Raw genomic sequence first — 24701 nt, 5'->3', positions numbered from 1 at the left:
CTGCATTTGCAATCTGTGTTTGGAGTGCTGTTAGGATTATATTGACACCCCGAACAGATCGCACACCCGGTGCGTTTTTAAAGGAGTTATGTACCTGTTCAGCTTTCATTTATGACCAGTCATACATTTGATTCCCGGCTTATCAGCTAATTATACACATTTATCCCCGTTGGAGCATGAAGATCTGTATCTCAGATGGTATCCTTGCAGTAGCAACTCTTGCATTGCCTGAATCCGGGCACGTGCCACGGGGATACATACTGTAGTCACAGTACATAGTTGGTAAAGTTCAATAAAGAAAACCGTCCATCCAGTTCAACCTGTGTGGGAGTGTGTGTTCGTAATCATTTCCTGTATCCCTGAATACTGTGTACACATCTTCATGCTAATGCTACACTTGCTGTCCCTGAATGAACGTGTGACAAGAGAAGATTCAGAATGCAGCCACTACCGGAGCCCGACCATCAAACACCTTAACAAGATACAGGAAGGGCTGTGTTACTGTCACCATGGCTGCGCGGGGGGGGGGGGGGGGGAATCCACCCCCTTACTCATCACATACTCATAACAAACCTCCTCCTCTCAAAAACATGACATGAGAATAAGAGACCCAGCGCTTCCTGAAGGACAGTCAGCGTCACCAGACCAGGGCAAGCCTCATCAGGGCATCTTCATAGCCTGTCCAGGGCTCCTTTGTGCCTCTTTGGGGCTCTCTTTTTTTTTATTTTATTTCCCGGACGGTGAGCAGCCATGCAGGCCATCAAGTGTGTGGTGGTTGGAGACGGGTGAGTAGAGGCTCTGCCATTATATCTACCTCTATATATCACCCAGGACACTAGGGGGCAGATACTGGCACCACATGAGGTGACATATTTAATCTCTTGACGGAAGGCTGGAGATTCTCTATTCCAGTACATCAGGCTGGTCATAGACTGTGCTAGGTGGGGCTCATCCACATCATGTCTGGTGATCTGTATGGATCCTACGTATGATTGTTCTCTGTGTGCCCCGCTCACACTGGTATGGCTAATTAATGACGTGCTTTGAAATCTTAGATACCTTGTTGCCCCTTAATAGTCCTATCATATTTTGATTCGTTTTAAGTTAAATAACACTTTCCAGATACCTCTGTGTTGGGTTTCTGTTATATGGATTCTTGTGTTATCGGAACAGCTATTAACGCTTTCTAAACACATCTCAAACGTGCTGTAAACACTATGGGGGCACCTGTGAGGCATTTGTTCCAATGCACTACTCCCAACGTACATGTTCTTGAAGAAATTACTGTGTATAAGTGGGTGCTGCAGCGACCAACAGCTGGAACCAAAGATAGAACGAGAAAACGTCACCAGCACACAATGTGTCTCCAGAGTGGGTTCAAAGCTTTAATCAGCAAGCACATTGATACAGCAGAAGCAACATTTCAGGGCCTCCCAGGACCCCTTCATCAGGTATGTGACATCAGACCAGCGTTGAGTGTGAGATTCTGGGACGATCTTGGAAAACAAAGACCGCTCCGTGGCATTATATGGGTGACAACCATTTGTGAGAGGAACATTCAATGCGTCACTATTTTGACATTTTTGACTATTAACCATGACTGTTCTTGCTGAAACTTTTCGGGTTACTTCCTGCAAAACACAAATTTGTGTCGAAATTATAGCAACTTGCTGTGCTCTACTATAGGGGACCCACCGAGGATCTGTATTTAAGGAGTACTAGATGGTTTTGGTTATGTTTTATCTGATGCTTTTGTATGTTTTGTAGATATGTATTCATGTGCAATTTTTATCATATAATAAATACATTTTGATACTTTTTACAAAAATTGAGTACCATTATAGTCCTTATATTTAGTTTGTTAGGGTCCATTATTTTGTATATTATTGATCAGGATGAGCTACCAGACCTACAGTACATGGTCTACCAAATGAGGGTCTCTTATGGAGTCCTTCCCCCCAAATTTCCTATTTTTTTCATGTGAAAAATAATAAAAATAAAGTAAAACAGTCAAATTAATTGTAAGAACACATTGCACTGCTGCTACACAATGGACACTATTGCAGAGTGCAGCAGAGATCCGCAATCCAGAGCAGCTTGAAATGATCTGCGTTTAAAAGTTGCCTGTTCTGTAGTTGGGAGCTTCATTTTGCACAATATTTTAGAATAGGCTTGGTTCTGTGCTAAGAGATCAGATGCCATTGAAAGAGTTAAACTTCAGACGTTGGTGACAGCGTCATGACGTAGGGGGCGTAGCTTCGGGACCCGATCCTCCTCGCCCTCCTCGCCCTCCTCGCTCTCCCTCGCCTCCCCGCTACTACGCTGCATGGAACGCAGCGCGCTGACTACAGACACGAGTCCAGCTGACTGGCCGCAAACCCGGATACGAGGTGCGGTACGCTGGAGGAGCTGAGCGGCTGGACAAAGTGACAAGGAAGCCGGGGACATGAGGTACAGCATCGCTGCTCCCCGCTCGCCATACATTTGGCGCACATCCACTAAGTAAGCTGCATTCCTGAGGGACCGCGTCCCCCCTGCCAGCACTTCCCAAGCGGCATAGAGGCGAAGAGACTGGACCTGCTGAGAGAGCAAAAACGACCGGTGGAAGGCTGAGACAGGGAATTCTGGACTAAACCAGGGAGGTGGTAAGCCTATTAGCCTGTGAGGCCTCAGCACACCTATATAGTAATTGTGTATGTTGCTATCTGTGAATGGAGGGCTGCAGCAGCGGCAGGGGAGGATGTCAGTGGTCTTGAGAATGTCACAGGAAATGTAAGGACTTGGTTTTTGTCCCCCCATAGTGAACTCTGGAAATGAAGTATCTTTACCTGATGTGGAAATTATGCTGAAGATCCTATCTAAGTGCTAAGAAATTTTTGCATTGTTGAAGCTCTGGCCCTGTTGAAAATCTTACGGTCGGTGAGCTCCCCCTTAGTAAACAGCATAAAAAGGGAGAGGAAAAGGAAGGGGTAAAAGGAACCGTCCTATAGACTGAGAGAGTAACCAAAGTACCCAAAGTGCTGGTTGCCGTAGGCCGGCCCAGAGAAGGAAAAAAAAAAAAAAAAAAAAAAGGAATATAGAGACTGAGAAGAGAACAACAGTGACTGTCATCTTCTAGTGTGAACTTGCTTAATTGGCCTCCTGATAACATTGGAAATTACATGGTGTATCCTGAATGTTAAAATCTGCCACGGACTAAGCAGACCCTCCTTGTTCCTCTTTTTTCTGCTTGTTTTTGTTTTTTTTTTTTTTCCTTTTTCACAGGTGGTTGGTAAAAACTCACTTATGGTCTTCTCCTGGACTTTTTCTCGATATTGTTCTGGGGTGTATAGTGTTGTTTGATTTAGTATGAATTAATGTGGAGACAGATATTGACTTGGTAGCTACTGGGGAATTCCCCCGTGGTTCTTTTTTTTTTTTTCCTTTCATTATGAAGGGGAAATCAAGTAAGATGAAATCAATTACCCCAGTCACAAGCCCGGTAGGGATCCAGAAATATATGGCGGCAAATTCTACCATAAGAGAAGAGGAGATTGGGAGCCCTAGAGCGGAGAAACCGGTGCGGGTGGGAGCTAGTAAGCAGAGAGGGGGGGAAAGCAGAACAGAGAAGAACATACCCGCTAAATCCTTGGAGAGACAGAAAAATGGGGGGGTCGCACATGGAGCTGCGGGAAGACAGGAGGAAGGGAGGAGAGACACGGAGGAAGGAGGGATACTCCCGGGAGGCCTGGGAAGATCGTCACCTGTAGAACAAACCTCACAGCTAAAAGATGCTCGGGGAGATGTTCGCAAAAATGGAAACCTCCCTCAAGGTAGAAATCGCTACAATAAGGGTAGATATTGGGCAAGTATTGGGGAGAGTAGAGGAAATAGAAAACAGAGTTGAGACCCACGAACAGAAAATAGAGGAAATACTAGAGCAGGTGACAGCATTAAGGAAGGGAAATAGGGCATTACTGCATAAGTTAGAAGACCAGGAAAATCGCAGTAGGAGAAAGAACTTACGGATTAAAGGGCTCCCCGAGTCGCACAATAGCCTGACACTTAAGGAAGTAGCTCAACAAATCTTCAACCCACTCTTAGATAGGGAAATCTCAGAACCTTTAAAAATAGATAGAATCCATAGGATAGCACGTTCTTCAGGAAGGGGGGCAGATTACCCGCGAGATGTAATGGTGAGATTCCACTATGTGGAGGAAAAAACTCGGGTGATGGGAAAGATTAGAACTAATCCAGGGTTGTCCTATGGGGGTGCAGAACTCCAGATTTACTCAGACTTAGCAGCAGAGACCTTAAGGAGAAGAAGACGACTTAAACCGCTCACAGAGATGATGACGGCAGCAAAGATCCCGTACCAATGGGGATTCCCATCATGCTTAATTGGGAAGAAAGAGGGAAGGTCTGCGGTCCTCCGTTTTCCGGAGGACGTGCAGGATTTCTGTGAGCGGTTAGGTATAAACACCCCTCCGCAGTTAGAATGGGAAAGGGAAGAGCAGGTAGGGGTGATAGGGAAAATCGCTAAAAATGGTGGGTCGCAGGAACCCTGGACTAAGCAGAGAGGAAGGGGGACAATTAGTGGTGAGCGGACTTAGGGGGGGACAGGGGGACTGGGGGGGGGGGGGAGGTGAGGGAGGCGGGGTCTCCTAAGGTTGTGGGCCGGAATTAGCCCTAGGGAAACTATGGAAGTGGTTCGATCAAGTTGGAAGATCGCCCAGTACCATAGGAACAACGGGAAAAGGGGTGTCTTACCCAATCTTTTGAGATGTTCCGTTATAAGACAGGGGGGGGGGGGGAGGAGGGAGAGGAAGAGGGGGGGGGGATTTCTTTTTTTCTTTTTTTTTCTTTTTTTGGGGGCTCTCACTCGGTCCTTCTTTAGAGTTGTAGGAGTAGATCCAGCTGGGTCCACTGGACGCGTCAGAGAAAGAGGAAATCAATATACGCTATAAAATATGGAACTATTGAACGTTGTTACTTACAATGTAAGGGGCTTAAATACAAAAAGGAAAAGATATAGGATTAATGATGAGTTAAGGCATATGGGAGCAAACATAGTGTGCCTACAGGAAACACATATAACGCACACCTCAGGAATTAGGATAAACACAGGGGACTTTCCGGTGTGGATATACGCGGATTCCCCCTCTCCTTATTCCAGAGGAGTGGCGATTGGCTTTGGTAAAGCAACGAGATTTGACTTAGAAAAGCGTTTAGTGGACCCAGAAGGGAGATATCTGTGCCTAAAAGGGATGTTACAGAACATGAAATGTACTATTGTCAATGTATATGCTCCGAATAAGAATGCTGATAAATTTCTAAGGAAGTTGCTAAAAAAGATTGAAGATTTTAAGGAAGGGAACCTGATCCTAGCAGGCGACCTGAATTGGAATATGGATGTGAAGAAAGAGAAGGTCAGGGAAGGAGGAAGTAGGCCACCTAATGAGAAACAAAGAAAGCTGTTAAAGGCTTTGGCAAGCTTCCAACTACAGGATGCCTGGAGGGCATTACACCCAAGGGATAAGGACTCTACCTGCTTCTCCTCGGTACACGGTACTTCCTCCAGAATTGATTACATCTTCTTAGAGTATCAGCTTCTATCAGCATTAAGGAAGGCTGAAATAAAATCAATAACGATCTCAGACCATGCGCCAGTAATAATCCAGTTAGAGATTAGGGGAGTACGTGTGCCGGGAACAAGTTGGAGGCTTAATGAACTATTGCTTCAGGATAAGGAATCAATTAATAAGATCGAACAGGAACTGGAACAATTTTTTAGGTTGAATGATACCCCGGGAGTCTCTGCCCCAATACTGTGGGAGTCTCACAAAGTTGTAATTAGAGGTATACTAATCGGAATTGGAGCGGGAAAGAAGAAAGAGAGGGAGAAAAAGAAGCGGTTATTGTATGAGGAGATACAGAGAGGGGAACGGAGTAGGAGGACGGAGGGTAGCCCGGAGAGTCAGGAGCTGAAAAGGTTGAAGAGCGAGTTAGAAGAGTGCTTGGAGCAAGAGAGGAAGGCTGCTTACCATATGCTAGAAAAGGAGAGATATCTCTGGGGAAATAAATCAGGAAAATGGTTGGCCAGGAGGGTGAAGGAAAAAAAAAACAGAACCTTTATCTCAAGAGTAAGGGATAAGAAGGGAGAAGTACAAACCATGCCGGACAAGATAATGGATACGTTTCATGCATATTATAGTGCCCTCTATAATATTGGAAACAACAAGGGGGATGCGACTCGTGAGGAAATAGGCGACTATCTGAGGGGGTTAGATTTATATAAACTAACGCAAGAGGATATGGCCTCTCTAGAGTCTCCAATTAAGATTGAGGAAGTTGAAATAGCGATTAAAAATACAGCAGTGGGGGGATGCCCGGGGCCGGATGGGTTTCCGATTCTATATTATAAGAAATTCCAAAAACAACTCGCCCCAAAACTATGTGAGTACTTTAATGTGGTGGGGGAGGGGAGAGGTAAGTTTAGGGGGGAAACAATGCTGGCACATATAGCACTAATCCTGAAGGAGGAAAAAGATCCTTTGGCAGTTGAAAGCTATAGGCCAATATCGCTCTTGAACTCAGACATTAAGTTGTTTTCAAAAATTATTGCGGAGCGATTGAGGCCTTATGTGCCGCGTTGGGTTCAGAAAGATCAGGTGGGCTTTGTTCAAGGGAGAGAAGGGAGGGACAATACCCTGAAAACCATTCTGTTGATGCAGGAGGCAATCAGACAGGGAGGCCCCACGGTACTTGTGTCGATTGATGCTGAAAAAGCATTCGACAGGGTTAGCTGGGGCTTCCTGTCTGAGGTAATAAGGTACTGTGGAATAGGGGAAAAGATGAGAAGGTGGATAGAGGCCCTATATGACCACCCTAAAGCTAGAATAAGAGTTAATGGATCCCTTTCGTGCCCCCTAGAGTTATTCAATGGGACACGACAGGGCTGTCCCCTCTCCCCGATTCTTTTTATAATGGTATTAGAGCCCCTTTTGGCAACCATTAGAAAAAACCAAGATATCCAGGGAATTAAAGTATTGGACAAGGAGTATAAGATAGCAGGTTTTGCCGACGATCTCTTACTCTATATGTCCAACCCAAGGATTTCTATCCCGGGAATTATGAAAGAACTTATGAAATTCGGGGAGGTCTCAAATTTCAAAGTGAACATGTCAAAGTCGGAGATATTAAACTTAAATTTATCTACAGCTGAACAAAAGGCGCTCCAGGGGAAACTGCCGTTTAGATGGTGTCCAAAAGAATTAGGATATCTGGGAATTAATTTGACAGCAAAAATGGGAGACCTGTTCGAGGCTAATTATATACCTCTCCTTAATAAAATTAGGCAACAACTTAGTAAGATTCAATACAGAGCCCTCTCGTGGACGGGAAGAGTTAATGTTATAAAAATGTTTATTTTACCGATATTTACATATACTTGCCAAATGATTCCTATTATTTTATCCCCAGCGTATTTAAATAAACTTAAAACTACGATCAGAAGATTTATATGGAGAGGGAAGGTAGCGAGAGTGGCAACTCACATTCTGACTAGAAGTAAAGAGAGAGGGGGGCTAGCCTTACCCGATTTTAAGAAGTACTACGAGGCCATTATGATATCACGTGTTACGGACTGGATATACAATGGGGGGGGCAAGGACTGGGCAGAATTAGAAATTAATTTAAGCACAAAAAATTTAGGAGAATTAATATGGATACCAGCAAAAACTAGAGAGTTAGCTGTAAATACAAGCACACTCACAAAAAATACACTACGGATTTGGGACACAAATAAGAGACATGGGTGGACACATAACTCACCATATATCCCGTTGTTGGATAATATTTTTTTCAGACCAGGGCAGGAGGAGTACATATATTTTAGTAGGTGGGCTAGGAAAGATAGTATTAGATTACACGAGGTCATGGTTGGGGATAGATTATGCACATATGAAGAAATCATTGGGAAATGGGGGCATAAACCTTTAGATAAATGGAGACATTCACAATTATTCTACTTTGCCCAGTCCTTGCCTCATCCTTTGAGGGGTAAGGAGAAGTTGAGGCCCTTAGAAAAATTACTTGCGAACCGGAATAGCCTGGTAAAAAGAACAACAAAAATATATAAAATTTTATTAGAAGAAGAGGGAAATAAATATCCTGAATACCTGGGTAAATGGGAAAGGGAAATAGGCTCTCTAAGTAGTGATGAACAGAGAAATAAAATACTGAGACGTACGTATTCAGTAGCGATAGACTCACAGACCAGGGAGATGTCCTATAAACTACTGTCTAGGTGGTATATAACTCCACAGCAAGGAAATAAGATCAGCAAGGAAAATTCCTCTAGGTGTTGGAGGGGATGCTCGGCGGTGGGGTCCTTTGCTCACCTATGGTGGGACTGCCCTAAAATACAAGCATTCTGGGGGAAAATAATAGAAGCAAGTTTTAAGGTAACAGGTGAAAGGATTAGAAGTGATCCCTGGGTGTGCCTATTCCATGGCACAGTAGTTAGAGAGGTAGAATATGGTCAGACTTTGACCCCTTGTTTGTTGAATTCTGCCAAAGCCCTGATCCCACGGAAATGGAAAAGCCAAGATCCCCCCACAATGAAGGAATGGGTAGAGAGATTGGAAAAAGTAAGAAATATTGAAGCTATGATATTTAAGTCAGAAAATGCGGAGGAGAGGTATCTGAATAAGTGGAGACATTGGTTACAATTTAGAAAATCTGATAATTATTGGAAACTACTTGAATGTTAGCGATTCCTAATAATAGAAGGACCGAGTGAGAGGGGGAGGGAGGGAGTGGGTGGGGGGTTTTTTATTGGAGATAATGTTAAAAGGATTGAATTTTGTAACGAAACGAGATTGTTTGTTAAACTTGAAAAATAAAGAATTATAAAAAAAAAAAAACTTCAGACGTTATGGCTCTGTAGAGAATGGCCTCCAACCTATTTTTTTCTGACAGCTCATTCACACACAGGTCAATACAGGCTCAAAGACATGGCACCTAAAGTTTTGTACACAGGGGCTGAACATAGGCTGGTACTATAGAAACTGGCTGACATTTGACCTGTGTGTACAGGTCCAATCGCTTGTCCAACAGAAGTCAATCTCACAACTGGCTTGTGTCAAATGAGCATGCTGGGAAACCAATGGCTGCAAGCACTGCTTGGTGTGTTCTGGCGGGTGGGCAGTCCCCTTGTCAAAATACGATAGCACAGTGGGGTTGATCAATGTCACATAGTTCAGTGATCGCCTCCTGGCTGAACGAAAAAAAATAAAAAAAAATATCTTACCGTGTGTACCTGCCATTAACCACCTCAATACAATGCACTTACACCCCCTTCCTGACCAGACCAATTTTCAGCGCTCTCACAGTTTGAATGACAGTTACTCAGTCATGCAACACTGTACCCATATGAAACTTGCATCCTTTTTCCACAGATTTATTTTAGTGGTATTTAATCACTAGTGTTTTTTTATGCTATAAAAAAAAAAAAAAAAAAAAAACGTAAATTGTAAAAAAAAAAAAAAATGCCCTTTTCTTTGTCATAAAATTTTGCTAATTAGCAATTTTTCTTCATAAATTTTGGCCAAACTGCTACATATCTTTGGTAAAAATGACCCAGATTAGTGTATATTATTTGGTCTTTGTGAAAGTTATAGAGTCTACAAACTATGGTGCCAATCACTGAAAGTTGATCACATCTGATCAGGCCTTTAGTACATCAAGTGTTTCTCATTTCTTGAGACACTAACAAGTCAGGAAATACAAATACCCCCCAAATGACCCCTTTTTAGAAAGTAGACATTCCAAGGTATTAAGTAAGTAGCATGGTGAGTTTTTTTAAGTTGTAATTTTTTCCCACAATTCTTGTCAAAATCAAGTTTTTGTTTATTTTTTTATTTAATTTTTTTATTTTTTTTTACAAAATTGTCATATTATCAGGTTATTTCTCACACACAGCATATGCATACAACAAATTACGTCCCAAAATACATTCTGCTACTCTTCCCGAGTATGGCGATACCACATGTGTGAGACTTTTACACAGCATGGCCACATACAGAGGACCAAAATTGAAGTAGCACCTTCAGCCAAGCTAGGAGCATAAATTACACATCTCATTTCTTTCCTACCCATCACACTTTTGAAGGTCCAGGAGCACCAGGACAGTGGAATTACCCACAAAATGACCCCATTTTGGAAAGCAAACACCACAACGTATATTTTATGAGGCATGGGCTGCAAATAGGTACTCTGGTACTCTGGTGGCCTGGTGACAGGTACTCGGGTACTCTGACTGTGAGTGACAGGTACCATGACAGGTGGTGACAGGTCCTCTTTATTGGGGGGGGCAATCAGTGTGTGTTGGTGTACACTGTAGGCGGTAACGAGATGTTACCGCAATCTCCTCACGCGCGATCGGTGTGTGAGGAGGAGAACCCGGTAACATCTGGTTGCCGTGGTTTGTTTACATTTAGTGATCAGCTGTGAAAGGATCACAGCCGATCATGTGGGTAAACAGCTGGCCAATGTAGAGAGAGGGAGAGAGGGAGAGAGGGAGAGAGAGAGAGAGGGAGAGAGAGAGAGAGAGAGAAAAGACCCTATGGGGGCGGGGCATGGATTAGAGGGTTTTTTTTTATTTACTTGTATTTAAAATGTTTTTAGGGTCTTTTACGGTTATTTTAACCATACAGCGATCACCAGTGGGCTAACAAGCAAATGTCGTAGCATGGGCAGGTGACAGGTACTCTTTATGGAGACAGGAGGGCTTTTTTTCCAGATCCCATTGTCTCCTGCCCTACACTACAGCTAAACAAGCTCAGATCACGCTTGATTGGTGCAGCCTTGGCTACAGTAGCCGAGAAATGACAGCTCTGACACCGATAGTGGTGAAATCATTGTTGCTTCTTCATTAGTTGCAGAGAATATCAGGGAATGAATATCCATTCCCTTGATCTTCTCTGTATACTGTATATATATAACTATTCTGCACACTTCTTGAGGTCCCTTGTATAGCGATTTTTGCTTTACAGGGCTAGATAGATTTGTTTTAGAATGTGCCTGACAGTAGATTTAGAGTTAGTTTTTGGATGAACAAGTGATACTGCTTTTAGAGAACTGCCATTTATGCAAGTTGGATTATGATACCCTTATAGCAGTGGCGGCCCGTGCATTGTGGGGGCACAGGAGCCACCAACCACCCCTGAGCACTGTGTCCCAATCCCACCCTGTTGTGCGAAGATAAATTAATTTTCACTATGGTCACACTACAGTTCCTCCCCGCCAATCAGGAGGCAGGTCTGTGAGACCTGTTTCCCGATTGGTCAAAGTGCCAGCTGACCCTATTGGATGCCTAGTGCTTTGGTGAAGGTGAGACACACAGGGGAGGAATCCTGAGGAGTGGACATCGGCGCCACCGCTGCCCACAGTGGAGGAGGACATCCCTGCCGGAACACCCGCAGGTGGTCAATGCCGCGGGTGGTCAGGACGGGTACCGCTGTGGTCAGTGTCACGGGTGGTCCAGCGGGTGCCATCCGGTGCATGTTTGCCACCCCCCCCAAAAGGAGAACCCACCAGCCACCACTGGTGGGTTCACCCACCAAAACTGTCAGGTAGGATCTGCAGTCATGTCATGTAGGGGGGAGGGGCACACTGGCTTATTAGAGGGAACACAGCTGATAAGGAAAGTGTCTCCAAGCAGCCTCCAACATGAATTGTGATACCATCAGGGTGGATTTGATGTTAATCAAGTCAATTTAAGTCACAATTTAAATCACTAGTAAAAAAGCTTGACTCAATTTAACCACTTGCCACCTGCCCTATAGGCAAATGACAGCTGCAAAGTGGTTTCAAAATCCTGACTGGGCGTCAGTCTGACACCCCACAACTATGATCTCGACGGAGACTCTTTACCATGTGATCAGCCGTGTCCAATCACGGCTGATCAAAGTGTAAATAGGAAGAGCCGTTGATCAGCTTTTCCTCACTCACTGCTCCTCTGACGGGGGGGGGGGGGTCTGTGCTGATCGATTATCAGCGCAGCCCCCCCTGAGGATGCCCACTCTGGACCACCAGGGACACCACTAGACCACCAGGCATGCCCAGCACCAGGTATGCCACCCTAGACCACCAGGGATGCCAGTCAGTGCCCATAATGGATGCCAGTGTCCACAATGGGCATCACTGATTGGCATGCATTATTGTTTGCCACTGATTGGCATCCATCAGTACAAAACAATACAATGCCACCTATCAGTGCCCATCCGTGCCACCTATCAGTGCCCATCCGTGCCACCTATCAGTGCCCATCCGTGCCACCTATCAGTGCCAGCTCTCAGTGCCAATTTGTGCCTCCTATCAGTGTCCATCCGTGTCGCCTATCAGTGCCCCTCAATGCCACCTCATCAGTGCCACTTCATTGGTACCACCTCAGTGCCGCCTTATCAGTGCCCGTCAGTGAAGCCCCATCGGTGAAGGAGAAAACTTACTTATTTACAAGGTTTTGAAACTGAAACAAAAAAATAATAATTTTTTTTTTCAAAATGTTTTTATTTGTTTAGCAAAAAATAAAAACCGTAGAGGTGATCAAATAGCACCAAAAGAAAGCTCTAATTGTGGGGAAAAAAATGCTAAAAAATTTATTTGGGTACAGTGTTGTATGACCGCGCAATTGTCATTCAAAATGCGACAGCGCTGAAAGCTCAAAATTGGTCTGGGCAGGAAGGTGTTTAAGTGCCTGGTATTGAGATGGTTAAAGAGCAACTGTCATCTCTGTCCCTCAGTGGCGTCTCCTCTGACCTGCTGTTGACTCACCGACATTCCCATTCACTTGCAGAGTTTGGATTCATTAAACAAGTTTACCAAAAATGTGAGTGATATGACCAAGCTCCATTTCATGCTAAATTATTAATGTATTTTACATAGATTTTTACTCCAAAAGCATTTTATCCACTGTTCTAATTGGCACAGAATCCCAACAGTTACCTTTTCGGAGCTGACTAATCCTAAAGCCACAATTAAAACTCTTTACTAAACTGGGAAATTTTGAAGCAGGAAACAGGTCTCTATATTCGGAACTTGTTTTTCTAGTTCGGCCCCCCCCCCCCCAGCATGTCAGTAATGGTTAGTTCTGTTTACTAATTAACTATTTACATCCTACTAAAAGTAATACTGATCTTATTGTGCAATTGTGTCCACAGCACTTTTTTGTGTTGATGATGAAAACAAATGTAATACCCTCTACCTAAATGTAGATGCTAAAGTAGTATTTTTCTAGCTCAGGGCTCAAGTGCAGGTAAATTTAGCCAGGCCTGTGTTTCATTTCAGGCCTGGTTGTTGTGATTTGAGACTGGGAGTGTCTAGTGTAGTGGGGGGTGTGGCCATCTATACTTTGGCTCATAGATACCTTCTCTGCTTTTAGACTGATTGTTCTGGAAGAGAGGGGGGACATGAAACCTAAGTGGCAAGCAGCTCATTTGGAGGGGCCTGGCCAATTATCTTTCTGTATTGGCAGGGGGCAGGCCTCTCATATAAGCTGGGGTCACATGCTTCCAAGGGGAGTTCTGTGGCGCAGAAAGACATAATGGATGTTTGAGGAGTTTGTCCCGTGCGTCCCCACGTGGGGGATGCGGCCAGGGCCGTTTTTAAGGAAGGGCAAAAGGGGCAGCTGTCCTGGGCCCTGTCATTGTGGGGCCCAAAGCAGGTGCCTCATACTTTCCAACTGTCCTGGTTTAAATTCCCTTGTCCCTTGAGGTTTTAGTCCTGTGCTGTGTCCCAATAGCTCAGTGGGAAGTGCTGCTACTAATGCTGCCCAGCTCTGCCCTATTAGTACACATGACTCACCTGCAGACCCTGTGCTTACATATAAACAGTGGCGGCATTGATATTAGGGTCGCCACCTTTTTCTTCAAGCCAAACCCAAACACTTTAGCGGGCTGGGACACCTTTGGGTGCCCCAAGGAGAGTAGTAATGCTGTGCGCATTGCGTGCTGCAGCGAACAGTGGGTGTTGATTGCTCTTGTTGACATCATCGCCCTGTCCCCCAGTAAGGTCAAACCTGCCCTTAAACAGCTGCCCGCAGCTCCTGTACAGCAACAGATTTGTGTGTGACTATCTTGGTTACTTGGGGAGCCACAGTCCAGTCTAAATAATGTGTCCGGGTTTCAGTCCACCTGAAACCCGAACACATGAATCAAAACCCGAACTGTCCAGGTGAATCCCAAACAGGTGGCAACCCTAATTCATATGTAAATAGCAGTGGCATTCATATGTAAATATCGGCGGCATTGATATGTATATCATGCCCCCCGAGGTTATATTCACAGTAATCTCTAGCAACCAATCAACAAGCAGAAATCATGTATTCATGTAATCATGTAGATCTGATTCAGTAAACGGATTTTGAGTCTAGCTGCTATTTATTGTATGTTTCAGAGCAGGTGGAGAGCAAAACTGCATGGGGGGGCCCCCCCCCCCAAGAAATTTTTTGCCCAGGGTCCAATCAATATTAAAGACGGATTAGACAAAATTTCAATAATAATGTGCAAAATTAGGCCTATTACCCCCAGTCCTAAAGAATAAGGGTTATAGGATAATTGATCACAGTGAACAACGAAAAAACAAAAAACAAAAACAAAAAAATTATAAAACAAAATAGTGAACACCCAATGTGTAATTATATAGACATTTAAATTCCAACAGAGTCCAATATAGATGAAATTCGTCAAATCTTCTACTGTGTAGCAAGTGCTTGATCCACCACCATACAGCCAAAATTACTCCTTACCAGAATTTCATGACCCCCCACTACAGAGGGTCACCAACAGCATGTAACAATAGATATCTTCCACTTCAAAAGGGTCTCAGCTGTTCTCCTCCCTCCACCGATATCATGACCAGGTTGTCAAACAAGTATCTTTAGTTATCTCCCATATATTAGGTCATATGTGCCAATTCCATGCAAAAGAAATGAAGCTCCAATAGTGTAAAACCTTTTAATATAACTCAAATATAAAAACAAAAATGCACTTACAAAGCACAAAGGAAAGATCAGCCTTAAGTCCGATGCGCCGGCCGAACACAAACGGACAAACTCGTCGTTCCTGGGTACAATTCCTTCGTAAGGGGTGACATCAGCACATCGCTCATCCCTACACATTTCGCAAAAAATTGCGTCATCCAGGGGCACAAGCAGCACGCTGTGTCACCTCTATTTATACTGCCATATCCTCACCAAGCCTCGCTCTGGGCCCTCGGCATTTCCCGCTCAAACCAAGCCTCATGTTCAATAGCCAATCGGTTGATCAGATTCCCAAAGAGGCCACCCCTCCCATAGTACTCAATTTGGCCAATCACTATATTAGATCACCCATAGCTTCCCCTTTAACCAAGCCTCATTCGTGTCAATAGGTGGGATACCCAATCCCACGGCTTGATGGCCATCCTAGGGGTTTCACCTTCCCATATACGACATCCAATCAGAAGCTAGATTTTTCCCCCACCCCTTACCAGTGTGACGATGACTTCTGCTTAACCAAGCCTCATTTTGACTTGTAAACAAAGCCAACATGACATCCATTCAAATAATCCTGATATATGCCCATCTTACCGTGCCTCGTCCTACATGGAAAGGCAGACATGATGAGTGCTAGTAACCACAATGGTGTAGTGGTTAGCACTCTCACCCAGCAGCAAGAAGGGCTGCCGGTTCAAATCCCAACCATGACACCACCACTGGTCTCGATGTCTCTATCCTAAACTGTCATCAAAAAAAGAGATTAAGAGGGGGATCTCAACCATTGGCTCCATATTTCCTCCCAAAGATTAATATAATTAATAAAAATTGCTAAAAATTAAACTAATAAAAATAAGATAAAATGTATAAAAATAACAACGCATAAGTAATGTTGGAACAAACACATGAATAGTGTTAGAACAATATAACAACCCCTTCGGGAAGGAAAGCCAAAACCCTCTCTCTCTTACATTACATAACCTTACTTATCCCTAAATCCATATAGAACATGGCTCCCCCATAGATTAGGGACCTCCTTCTATTTCATCCCCGCCTGGAGGACCAGGGGTACCCATCTATCACAACTGACCTAGGCCTAGGCCACCAACCTCAAAATATATGTAAACAGGTCATACGGGGCATACCATTAAACTTTCTTACTCATAATGAATCCCCACGAGTCAAATGACCCATCACATATCCCCCGATGCCTGCAGCCCAGAGCATAAGCTAACGGGGGAGGGGCTCACAATCTACCATAACCAGCCTAAGTAATGATTAGAAAATAGTTAACAAATGGTTGTTAGTATCTAATGTCCCAAAGGGGGCAAACTCATAAAATGACTATAAATATAAATACAAATACCATCTGATGTGACATGCGCTATACCCTCATTCAGGCACTGTTGATAGACATGTTCCACATATCCACATATCCACATATTCAGGCATTGTTGATAAATGCGTTCACATCCGTATCAACATTGAGGCCAAAAGGGGTATACGTTTTCAATGTATCCATGCCATTTCCTGTTTCGAAATCTCCCTCACCAGAGACCCAACCCTCCAATGGGGTCGGTATTTATCAATCCCCATATATATGGGGATTGATAAATATATCAATATACAGTGGTGTGAAAAAGTGTTTGCCCCCTTCCTCATTTCCTGTTCCTTTGCATGTTTGTCACACTTAAGTGTTTCGGAACATCAAACCAATTTAAACAATAGTCAAGGACAACACAAGTAAACACAAAATGCAATTTGTAAATGAAGGTGTTTATTATTAAAAGGTGAAAAAAAATCCAAACCATCATGGCCCTGTGTGAAAAAGTGATTGCCCCCCTTGTTAAAACATACTATAACTGTGGTTGTCCACACCTGAGTTCAATTTCTCTAGCCACACCCAGGCCTGATTATTGCCACACCTGTTCACAATCAAGGCATCACTTAAATAGGAGCTGCTTGACACAGTAAGGTCCACCAGAAGATCCTTAAAAGCTACACATCATGCCGAGACCCAAAGAAATTCAGGAACAATTGAGAAAGAAAGTAATTGAGATCTATCAGTCTGGAAAGGGTTATAAAGCCATTTCCAAAGCTTTGGGAATCCAGCGAACCACAGTGAGAGCCATTATCCACAAATGGTGAAGACATGGAACAGTGGTGAACCTTCCCAGGAGTGGCCGGCCGCCCAAAATTACCCCAAGAGCGCAGCGACGACTCATCCAAGAGGTCACAAAAGACCCCACAACAACGTCCAAGGAACTGCAGGCCTCACTTGCCTCAGTTAAGGTCAGCGTTCATGCCTCCACCATCAGGAAAAGACTGGGCAAAAATGGCCTGCATGGCAGAGTTCCAAGGAGAAAACCACTGCTTAGCAAAAAGAACATCAAAGCTCGTCTCAATTTCTCCACAACACATCTTGATGATCCCCAAGACTTTTGAGACAACATTCTGTGGACCGATGAGACAAAAGTGGAACTCTTTGGAAGGTGTGTGTCCAAGTATATCTGGCGTAGAAGGAACACTGCATTTCATAAAAAGAACATTATACCAACAGTAAAATATGGTGGTGGTAGTGTGATGGTCTGGGGCTGTTTTGCTGCTTCAGGACCTGGAAGACTTGCCGTGATAAAAGGAACTATGAATTCTGCTGTCTACCAAGAGATCCTGAAGGAGAATGTCCGACCATCTGTTCGTGTACTCAAGCTGAAACGAACTTGGGTTCTGCAGCAGGGCAATGATCCTAAACACACCAGCAAGTCCACCACCGAATGGCTGAAGAAAAACAAAATGAAGACTTTGGAGTGGCCTAGCCAAAGTCCTGACCTGAATCCTATTGAGATGTTGTGGTATGACCTTAAAAAGGCCGTTCATGCTCGAAAACCCTCTAATGTAACTGAATTAGGACAATTCTGCAAAGATGAGTGGGCCAAAATTCCTCCAGGACGCTGTAAAAGCCTCATTGCACATTATCGCAAACGCTTGGTTGCAGTTGTTGCTGCTAAGGGTGGCCCAACCAGTTATTAGGTTTAGGGGGCAATCACTTTTTCACACAGGGCCATGATGGTTTGGATTTTTTTTTCACCTTTAATAATAAACACCTTCATTTACAAATTGCATTTTGTGTTTACTTGTGTTGTCCTTGACTATTGTTTAAATTGGTTTGATGTTCCGAAACACTTAAGTGTGACAAACATGCAAAGGAACAGGAAATGAGGAAGGGGGCAAACACTTTTTCACACCACTGTATATATCAATCCCCATATATAGAGTGTCGGAGGGGTCTCTGTTGTGCACCTGATTGAAATGGCATGAGACTGGATGTTTGTCAAAGCCTCTCCTAATGTTCCCTATATGTTCGTTAAGTCTTGTTTTCAGTGCCCTTTTGGTCCTCCCAACATACTGGAGGCCGCAAGGGCACTGTATGAGGTATACCACCCCCTCCGATGAACATGTGATGAAGGGTTCTACATCGAAGGACTTCAATGTACTTGTAGAAGTGAACCTACAGATTTTTCTATCTCTACATCTATTCAATTACAAACCTGACAATTCTTACATCTATAATATCCCTTGAGGTTCTGAAAGAAGCAACAATTGGTACTCGGAGGATCGTGCACACTCGGTGCGATTCGAATGGCCAGGGAAGATGCTCCTTTAAAAACTACCTGTGGTCTCTCTGGTAAAATGGCACCAAGAACTGAGTCACTCGTTAGAAAACTCCAATGTTTATGTATCAACCGCTTAATGCTACGGTGTTGTACCGAAAAGGTGGTAATAAACGGTATCCTATCCTGAAATTTTGCATTCTCCAGTTGTTTATTAGATAACAATGTTGTTCTATCTTTCTCGCGGGCTGTTTGGAGTGCTCTTGACAGGGCTGCTCCATCATAACCCTTCTCCAAAAACCTATTTGTGAGAAGGGCCGAGGAATTGGCACATATGACCCAATATATGGGAGATAACTAAAGATACTTGTTTGACAACCTGGTCATGATATCGGTGGAGGGAGGAAAAGAGCTGAGACCCTTTTGAAGTGGAAGATATCTATTGTTACATGCTGTTGGTGACCCTCTGTAGTGGGGGGTCATGAAATTCTGGTAAGGAGTAATTTTGGCTGTATGGTGGTGGATCAAGCACTTGCTACACAGTAGAAGATTTGACGATTTCATCTATATTGGACTCTGTTGGAATTTAAATGGCTATATAATTACACATTGGGTGTTCACTATTTTGTTTTATAATTTTTTGTTTTTCTTTTTTCGTTGTTCACTGTGATCAATTATCCTATAACCCTTATTCTTTAGGACTGTGGGTAATAGGCCTAATTTTGCACATTATTATTGAAATGTTGTCTAATGTTTTTTACTTCATTGAATTTTATGTGGGTTTATGATTTAGCGCAGCTTATTCAATTTTTCATGTGTTTTTTTTCTGTAATTATGTAATACAATCAAGACGCAGCTGATCAAAGTTCCATTGTGGACGATTAGTATAATATTTTTATCATAGCGCAGTTTTTTCCTTTTTTCCAATATTAAAGACGGCCCTGGGTGTGGCAAACACAGAAGGGGGGGGGGGGGGAATGGAGGAATTGCTAGGAAGGAGCTAAGGATACAGATCCTCATCTCTAAAGGAGGCATTCAGATACTATGACCGGGGAAGTAGAATGCTGTGGCCGGGGAACACAGGATTGTTAGGGATGGACTGGCTGGAATCAGTAGTCCATTTATTGCCATGTGTCAGGTCATCAGGGACAGATGCCGTGTCATCTCTGGCCTGGTTAGCTCATTGGTAACATCTTCCAAAGACGGGAGTGACTGTTCAATTTATGGAGGCTGGAGGGAGCAGCTGTGTGTAGCTCTGGCTCTTTAATTCATGGAGACAACATCATTCCAGTGTAAAAGTGGGAATTATTCAGATTGATTCCTTTTGGAAGTGAAGCCAATAACTCAGTAACAGATTTGCACAAAGCAAAAGAAGCAACAGTCAGTAAAGAAGTTAATGCACAGAAATACAGAGATACAAAGCCAAGGCCATCAGTAATTTCAAGAATGACAGGAAAAGGGAGAGGGCAGTTTCTTGCCCCCCCTTTTCCTCATGGGAGAGCGGCTGGATCAGCTGTTTCAAGTTCCCCCGCAGAGCCTGTGGCCAGCGGGGAAACAGCTGTTAGTCACATGTTTTGAGAAGGGGTACAGGTGACCTCTCTTCATGACATGTGAAAAGCCCGGGAAGAACTGGTTTAAACCAGTTTTCTTGGGGTTATAAAAAGGAGGTTCCTCTGAGGGGGCTCATTCGCCTCAGAAGAAAAGCTGTGGTGTTCTCTCTGGGATTATTCCCTGAACAAACAGCCTCTTCTGTGGCCAGAAGATGAGCCTTCTTCGGCGACTGATAGAGCGGGCCTAGAGGCGATTCAGTTCGCATTGTGCGCTATATAAGTATTTCATTCATTCATTCATTCAGCGGGCGGGAGAGGACGGCGGAGAAGCCTGGATTCGCCAGTGCTTAGAATTACCCCGTGCAGCGTGTCAAGAAGCTCCGGTGGGAGCTACACCGCCTGTCAGCTATCCGGGTCCGGAGGAGAGAGGAAGAGAGCGGCCAGCGGTGGAAGCCACGGAGATGTCGCTGCGGGGTGAAGAGGATGCCGAAGGTGTGGAGGAGGAGACGTCGCGTCAACAAGGAAGCGCCGCCCCAGGTCGGTCGAATGGGGCGGCGAAACGAAAGCGCAACCCCCGCCGGAGCTATTCCCCTACCCCGACGCGCCCTGCTGTACATAAAAGAGCTGGTCCTTCTCAGGACCACAGCAGAGGGCGGGTGGGGGAAGGCTTGGAGTGGGTAGGCGGAGCGGCCAGCTGAGCGGCAGAGCTCCATTGACTGAAGCAGTGGGCAGGGTCGAAGGCGGTACGGGAGGCGGAGCAACCTCTCTGAGGGAGTGGTCTCCCTCTCCTCAGCGTCAAGCATCTCCTAGGCAACTGTCAATGCTGAATATCAGTGAAGCAGGGCCTGATAGTGAGCCTGCTTTACAACAAGGTAATACAGGTATGACTGATCTTTCTGTTAATGTTTTATTGAATAGTGTTGTGGATTTATTAACAAAGGTGTCTAAGTAATTAGCCAGTCAAAAGTCGATTTGTCAGCCAGCTATTAATAATGTTTTTAGCTTCTGATGTTTCAGCTATGGGAGTTTGGTCGCCACCTAGTGGCGTTAATGCTAATGGCGACCAGGATTTACCAAATTCATTTAGAACAATTTAGTAATATTTCTTATAGCAATGCTAGGTCACAGAACTTGCCAGAAATTTGTTTAAAGGAATCCATGCCCTGTGATATTTCTCCGTTAGGTTAACATTTATCTCCAGTTGTTAAGGAAAAAATTTGGCGAGGGGAATTTTTGGATATTTTGTCTCTTCTCCCTTCCGCTAAAGATTTCATTAATAAATCAGAGAAGAAAGAGGATGATGATAGACGCAGACCTATAGCAAAAAACCTCAATAATTGGTTGCAAGCATTTTGTATTTTTGCAAGTGTGCTTTGTGAAAAATCACCTGAGAAAAGTACGGGTTTATTTCAGCATTTAGATATTATAATTGAGGCATATAAAAATTTTGGTGGAGTGGCGTGGTTTAATTATGATGAAGCATTTCATCAGAAATTATCAGTTCATCCCAGATTGCACTGGGGAGCTAAGGATGTGGGCCTTTGGCTGAATCTTTTTCTGCCACAGAGGCCAACAGTGGCAAGGCCGGTTTCAGCACCAACAGTTCAATACATGTCCGGTTACAAAAGAGGAATTTGTTTCAACTTCAATGATAGTCAGTGTAAATGGCCCAATTCATGTAAATACAAGCATGAATGCGCCTTTTGTGCTGGAGCGCACTCAGTTTCAAAAAAATGTCAGCAGCAAATTTGCAAGCTGGAAATTTTTTCCAAAAAACACACACACCAGTGAGTATAGCAAAAATGCTTCCGTGGCTTCAGGTGTATCCAGACAAGTTGAAAACACATCTTCTCATTGATGGTTTTAGGGATGTTTTTTTTTTTTTTATTGTCTTCCTTTCAGGGTCAAGGTTGTACTTTAGTTAAAAATTTGAAATCGGTATCTAAATTTCCCCAGGTAGTATTAGATAAGGTTAATTTTGAAATCTTAGAAGGAAGGGTGGCGGGCCCCTTTTCTTTCCCTCCGTTTAAAAATTTCAGGATTTCCCCTTTGGGTGTAGTGCCCAAAAAGGAAAAGAATTCTTTTAGACTAGTTCATCACTTATCTTTTTCCTAAAGGAGATCCCTTAATGACCAAATTGATGAGAGCATGTCATCTGTTTCATATGCTTCTTTTGAAGATGCTTTAGTTAAATTGAGAATATTGGGGAAGGGAGCTATTTTAGCTAAGGCGGATGTCAAGTCAGCTTTTTTCTTACTTCCCATTAATCCTTCATCTTTTAATTCCCTTGGTTTTTTCTTTAATGGTAACTTTTATTTTGATAAATGTTTACCTATGGGTTGTTCCTTGTCTTGTCTTTATTTTGAGTCTTTCTCTTCATTTTTAGAGTGGGTAGTTTCTGCCGTTTCCGGGTCTCAATTTTTAATTTATTATCTAGACGATTTTTTATTTTTAGGCCCTCAGGATTCTTTTATTTGTGCTAACTTATTACAGACATTTTTTGAGGTTTGCAACCATTTTGGTATCCCATTGGCTCATGAGAAGACTATATGGCCTTCCACTTGTCTGGAATTTCTAGGTATTATTATTGATACTGAATTAATGGAGTTTAGGTTACCTGAAGAAAAAAATTGAAAAAATTTGCTCTTTATTGTTAAAACTGGTAAGGAGGAAAAAAAGCCTGCTTGAAAGAGATACAGTCTCTTTTGGGCCTTCTGGCGTTTGCTTCAAGGGTCATGCCAGTGGGTAGGGTATTTTCCAGGAGATTTTACATCGCTATTTCTGGTTTAAAGTCTCCCTTTTCTCATGTGCGTTTATCCAGTGATATGAAAGAGGACTTGCTAGTTTGGTGGCAGTTTCTTTCTCATTTCAATGGCAGGGCTTTGTGGCAGAAGGATTTCATTCTTGATTCTGATTTCCTTCTCTTTACTGATGCCGCAGGGTCACATGGCTTTGCCGCAATTTGGCAGAAGCATTGGTGCGCTGAACGCTGGCATGTCTCTTGGGTAATGAAGGGTTACACTAAAAATATAGTCGTTTTGGAACTATTTCCTATCATTGTTGCACTTGAAATTTGGGGTGCTTTCTTCCAAAATAAAATAATTTTGATACGTACAGATAATAAAGGAGTGATGTATGCTATTAATTGTTTAACATCTAAGTCTCCGCCAGTCATTGTCCTTTTGAGATACCTGATATTTAAATGCTTAAGTTTGAATATATGGTTGAAGGCTGTACATGTACCAGGTAAGGACAATGATTTGGCGGATGCGTTGTCTCGTTCACAGATGGAGCGTTTTTTCAAGCTATTTCCGGAGGCGGATCAAGTGGGACACTCCTGTCCAATCAGTTTATGGGACCTGATCTAAGGCCCATTTCTGTCTCTATTATCAATTCTTTGGCACCTTCTACTTGGGCAGGATATCAGTCTGCTTGGTTTATGTATCAAGAATTTTTAAACAAGTTAGGTGAACCGTTGGGTTCGGTGTCTGAAATACTGTTATTAAAGTTTCTTGGTTCTTTGTTTGAACAAACTTATTCTTGGTCATACATACATAAAACTTTGTCAGGAATTTCTTTTTTCTTGAAACTAAATAACATGCCGTCTTGCATGCAGTATTTCTCTATAAAACAAGCTTTAAAAGGTTACAAAAGGAATAATTTTAGGCCTGATTCAAGGAAGCCCATCACTCCTCTAGTGCTGGGTCAGCTTTGCTCCGTGACGGATAAAATTTGTTTTTCTCAGTTTGAATCGGTTCTTTTTCGGGCAGCCTTTTCGGTCATGTTTTTTGCGGCGCTTAGGGTATCTGAGCTGGTTCACATACACATGTCTGAAGTTGTTATTTTTGAAAGTTCATTAAAAATTTTAATTAGCAGATCCAAAACGGATCAGGTAGGTAAAGGTAATTGGTTAACTTTAGATATGTGTATGAGTACTAGCATTTGCCCGGTGGGTCTAATACGTCAATATTATTCAATTAGGCCTTTGGGGTTTTCCAAGTTTTTTTTATTCATGAATCAGGGTTACCCCTTACTAAATATCAGTTCTTATGCGTTTTTAGGAGCTGTTTACAGGCCTTAAATTTAGATCAAGAACATTTGACGTTGCATTCTTTTCGGATTGGAGCAGCAACAGAGGCCGCTAGACTGGGTTTTGATGTTAGATCTATTAAGCGAATTGGTAGATGGAAGTCAGATAGGTACTTGCTTTATATTCGTCCTAACGAAATGCTATGATTTATTTCAGGTAACACTCGCATTGTGTGGATGATTGGACACTCCATTTATTGGGCGAATTTGAGAGCTCAGCAGCGAGTTTATACTTGTAATTTAGGATTGGATGCTTCTAAATTTAAGATTTTTTGGTGTGGAAAGAGGGGAATGTTATGGTCAGACCTAAATTCTTTTATTTCTCAGCTTCTTCTTCATTTTCCCTCTCCGGATATCTTAATTATTCATCTAGGTGGTAATGATATTGGTTACTTTAAACCTTATTTTTCAGATTAGGGATGATTTACAGAGGAT

At 43.2% G+C, this 24701-nt stretch overlaps 1 protein-coding gene across 3 annotated transcripts in view; it reads left to right on the top strand.

Moving 5' to 3' along the window:
* Nucleotides 1–515: 515 nt before the first annotated feature.
* Nucleotides 516–24701, top strand: part of LOC143924618 (ras-related C3 botulinum toxin substrate 1-like) — a 100687-nt gene continuing 76501 nt past the window's right edge. The window contains exon 1 of one of the 3 annotated variants that reach the window (XM_077449015.1): nt 516–785. In XM_077449015.1, coding sequence (XP_077305141.1) covers nt 751–785 — 35 coding nt within the window. In that variant the 5' untranslated portion in view covers nt 516–750. The remainder of the gene's footprint in view (nt 786–24701) is intronic. The other 2 variants (XR_013261897.1, XM_077449014.1) reach the window with 2 other exon arrangements.

The sequence above is a fragment of the Lithobates pipiens genome, unplaced genomic scaffold (assembly GCF_037356315.1).
Source record: "Lithobates pipiens isolate NorthernLeopardFrog02 unplaced genomic scaffold, aLitPip1_a1.2 Scaffold_22, whole genome shotgun sequence".
Classification (NCBI taxonomy): domain Eukaryota; kingdom Metazoa; phylum Chordata; class Amphibia; order Anura; family Ranidae; genus Lithobates; species Lithobates pipiens.
Note: the sequence above shows the minus strand (reverse complement) of the source record. Positions and strands in the feature narration are given on the sequence as shown.